This window comes from Vigna umbellata, chromosome 1 (assembly GCF_029865625.1).
Source record: "Vigna umbellata cultivar VRB3 chromosome 1, Vumbellata_1.0, whole genome shotgun sequence".
Classification (NCBI taxonomy): domain Eukaryota; kingdom Viridiplantae; phylum Streptophyta; class Magnoliopsida; order Fabales; family Fabaceae; genus Vigna; species Vigna umbellata.
The window spans coordinates 61,002,216-61,005,866 of record NC_142165.1 but is presented as its reverse complement, the minus strand read 5'-3'; the positions used below and the strand labels follow the sequence as shown (position 1 = coordinate 61,005,866).

General features: G+C 36.1%; 1 protein-coding gene across 1 annotated transcript; it reads left to right on the top strand.

Moving 5' to 3' along the window:
* The first annotated feature begins 945 nt into the window (after positions 1-945).
* Positions 946-3,282, top strand: LOC124821709 (glutamate decarboxylase 1-like). Its single transcript, XM_047293635.2, has 6 exons — positions 946-1,077; positions 1,234-1,438; positions 1,577-1,992; positions 2,071-2,324; positions 2,415-2,467; positions 2,587-3,282. The coding sequence occupies exons 1-6, from the start codon at positions 992-994 to the stop codon at positions 3,052-3,054; spliced, it is 1,482 nt and encodes a 493-aa protein (XP_047149591.2). The 5' UTR covers positions 946-991; the 3' UTR covers positions 3,055-3,282.
* Positions 3,283-3,651: the final 369 nt, after the last annotated feature.

Here is a 3,651-nt window from a genome sequence, read left to right as displayed (position 1 = left end):
TTTAATTAAATATTTAAGTCTAACTTGTATTATAAACAATATATGTATATATATTAATGAGAAACTACTCTTAATAAAATATCTCTTTCCGATTATATTTTTTTATATATATCTACAAGACTTCAATTTCAAACGTCGCTTAAAAAGTATAATTTAAGATCATTTAAATAGACTTTATACTTTTTATTTTTAGAGGAAATAGATGACTTGCCATGACCAATAACAAGTTTATGGATATCAAGACCCAATAAATGTATTTATTGATTGAGCCACTTCTTTTGACATGGTTGTCAATGTGGTTACTAACAAAGCAACACTAAATTAAAAAGTTAAACATTGGTTATAATGAGTATTTGCTTTTTTAGTTAAATATGACTGGAGTGTAAGAAAATAAAATAATAAAGCTAAAATTATTTTTTTTCATGAAAAAAAATCAAGTAAATGGCTTTTAAAATATAAAATACATAAATAATTTTAACTTGCAAAAAATTAATTTAATTTACTTGAGTTAATTTAATTACTTTATCTTCAAATAAATTTGTTAAATAGTTTACACAAACTGAATCCTAATTAATACTAATTTCCAGTAATTAATGCGATAGCTAGCTAGCTTGGTGTGATATGAGTTTCTATTGGGACGACGCCAGTCCCGTAAGGGCTTCCGATGACGGCAAACAAAGTTAGTTCACGAACACGTATATGACCATGCAATATAGTAGTAAGAACGCGTAAATAATCACTTTTCTCTCGCTATCTCCTTTTTCCACAAAATTAAATTGTTCAGAAAATATTCAAATTCTGAAGGCAGTTTCAAAGTCCTCTGCCTTGTGTTGTACGTAGTTAATTAATGCGAGGAAAAGTAAATTCGCAAACCAATGATAACGATTCTCACCTTCTTACCACCTATAAATATACCACAACTTTGCTCTCATTCAACATATACCAAACAAATCTCATATTATTAAACTACGTTTATCAAACACTTGAGACCATGGTTTTTCCAAGACCTCCTTCTGAGTCTGACCTCTTTTTCCATTCCAACTTTGCTTCTCGCTATGCAAGAGACTCTCTTCCTAGGTATAATATACAGTTTCCCTTTATTTTTTTTCATCATGGCTCCTCCTTTTAATGTCATCATTCAATGTCATTCTTATCTTTGACTTGAATGTACTATTTGATAATTATTTTCTCTGTGGGGAGGTAATTAATGAACTGTTGTTTTTGGTGATGCAGGTTCAGTATGCCTGAGGAGTCCATGCCAAAGGAGGCTGCCTACCAGAACATTCACGATGAGTTGCAACTTGATGCCATTCCAAAGCTTAACTTGGCTTCCTTTGTCACCACTTCCATGGAGGAAGAGTGCAACAAACTCATCATGGAATCCATCAACAAGAACTATGTTGACATGGACGAATATCCCATCACCACTGATCTTCACGTACGTCCTTATGATCAATTTATTTTCCTTTTCAATCTTTATATTTGGAATACGAAAGAGGTATTATATTTTTTTGGTGTTTGAATTGCACAATAATTTTTTCCACTTCCTCTGGTGTTGTACTTTGAATGGAAACAGAATCGGTGTGTGAACATGATAGCACGTTTGTTCCATGCTGACGTTGGAGAAGATGAGAATGGTATTGGAGCAGGAACTGTTGGGTCATCAGAAGCAATAATGCTGGCAGGACTTGCATTCAAGAAGAAGTGGCAGAACAAACGTAAGGCAGAAGGCAAACCTTATGATAAGCCTAATTTGGTCACTGGCTCCAATGTACAAGTATGTTGGGAGAAATTTGCCAGGTATTTTGAGGTGGAGTTGAGGGAAGTGGAGGTGAGAGAAGGATACTACGTTATGGATCCTGCCAAAGCAGTCGAGCTGGTTGACGAAAACACTATTTGTGTGGCTGCAATATTGGGTTCAACATACAATGGAGAGTTTGAAGACGTGAAGCTCTTGAATGACTTGCTGCTACAAAAGAACAAGCAAACTGGGTGAGTAATATTATTCAATTGATTAGCTGTAGTCATGAATTAAAGTGTTACTAAATTGGTAAGGTTGTGAGATGACAGATGGGAAACTCCTATTCATGTGGATGCTGCAAGTGGTGGTTTCATTGCTCCATTCCTATATCCAGAGCTGGAGTGGGATTTCAGGCTGCCATTGGTGAAGAGCATAAACGTGAGTGGACACAAATATGGGCTTGTCTATGCTGGTATTGGTTGGGTTATTTGGAGGACAAAGGATGACTTACCAGAAGACCTTGTGTTCCATATCAATTACCTTGGAGCTGACCAACCCACCTTCACCCTCAATTTCTCCAAAGGTTCTTCTTTACAATCTATGTGTGTTCCTTCCACACCTTGATTGCATATATAATCATACCTTATGCTTACCTTGTCATCTTCACTTGCAGGTTCTAGTCAGATCATTGCTCAATATTATCAACTAATTCGACTTGGCCAAGAGGTGATGAGCTCGTGTAGTTGGACTTATCAATACTTTAATTATTACATAAACTTGTATTCTCTTAGAAAGGTTTGATGAAGTAGGATATAAATCCTTATTTCTCTTGTTGAATATACTAGGGATACTTGAGCATAATGGAGAACTGCAGAGAAAACGCAATGGTGCTGAAGAAAGATTTGGAGAAGAGTGGGCGGTTTAACATACTCTCAAAAGACAATGGTGTTCCAGTGGTGGCATTTTCTTTGAAAGACAGAAGCCAGTACGATGAGTACAAGATATCAGAGATGCTGCGGCGGCACGGTTGGATAGTGCCAGCTTATCCAATGCCACCTGCTGCTCAGCACATCAATGTGCTCCGTGTGGTGATCAGGGCTGAGTTTTCACGCACCCTTGCTGAACGCCTTGCCTTTGACATACACAACGTGCTGCATGAGCTTGAAAAGTTACCTCCCCCCACAATGATCAATAACACTGAGGAAGTGAAGAAGGCCTTGGTTGATAATGGAGTCAAGAAAAATTCCATGGATACACACAAGGAAATCATTGCTCAAGAATCCAACAAGCGTCAGAAAATCATGGCGGCCTAGTTACGGTGCTCTTTCTCACTATACCAATAAAATAAGGAGCCTTTAGTATTTGTTCTAACTCCAACCATACTCCACCCTTAAATATAGTTTATTTTATTTTTCCCGAATGTTTAGGGAAAAAATTTCTTGCAGTTTGATGTCAATTGAGATGTGTAATTGGCATGTATTAATTACGTGTTAGACCAACGTAACTTAATTATGAAAGTTTTGTTGTCGATGTTACTATTATCCTTTGATTATCATGGTATATGGGTCTTGAGAAATTGTGATCCATGCACACCACACTAAGATGTGAGAAGTGTGTTTGAATTCTTCAAGTAGCGCCTCAGTATATTTCATGGGTTTTTCATAGTGAGATGTTAAACATATGACAAGTGTTTCCATGACACTGCTAAAATGTAAGCATTCTAGTGTGAAAATTATGGCTTAGCAACTTATGTATAACAATCAATAACCATTTTGAATGAAGACATAATAATAATTAAGAAGCAACAAATATTTATCATTGACATTTTTTTATATAAAGGTGTTGTTGTGCTGAAGTAACATTGTGGAAACAAGAGGTCCTAATAAGGTTGACAGCTCCAGATCCTGTAC

Excerpts from the sequence above, each read along its gene's own strand:
- LOC124821709 (XM_047293635.2), top strand. The coding sequence starts at position 992 with ATGGTTTTTCCAAGACCTCCTTCTGAGTCTGACCTCTTTTTCCATTCC. Across the intron at positions 1,078-1,233 it reads GCAAGAGACTCTCTTCCTAG|GTTCAGTATGCCTGAGGAGT; the intron begins GTATAATATACA and ends TTGGTGATGCAG. Across the intron at positions 2,325-2,414 it reads CACCCTCAATTTCTCCAAAG|GTTCTAGTCAGATCATTGCT; the intron begins GTTCTTCTTTAC and ends CTTCACTTGCAG.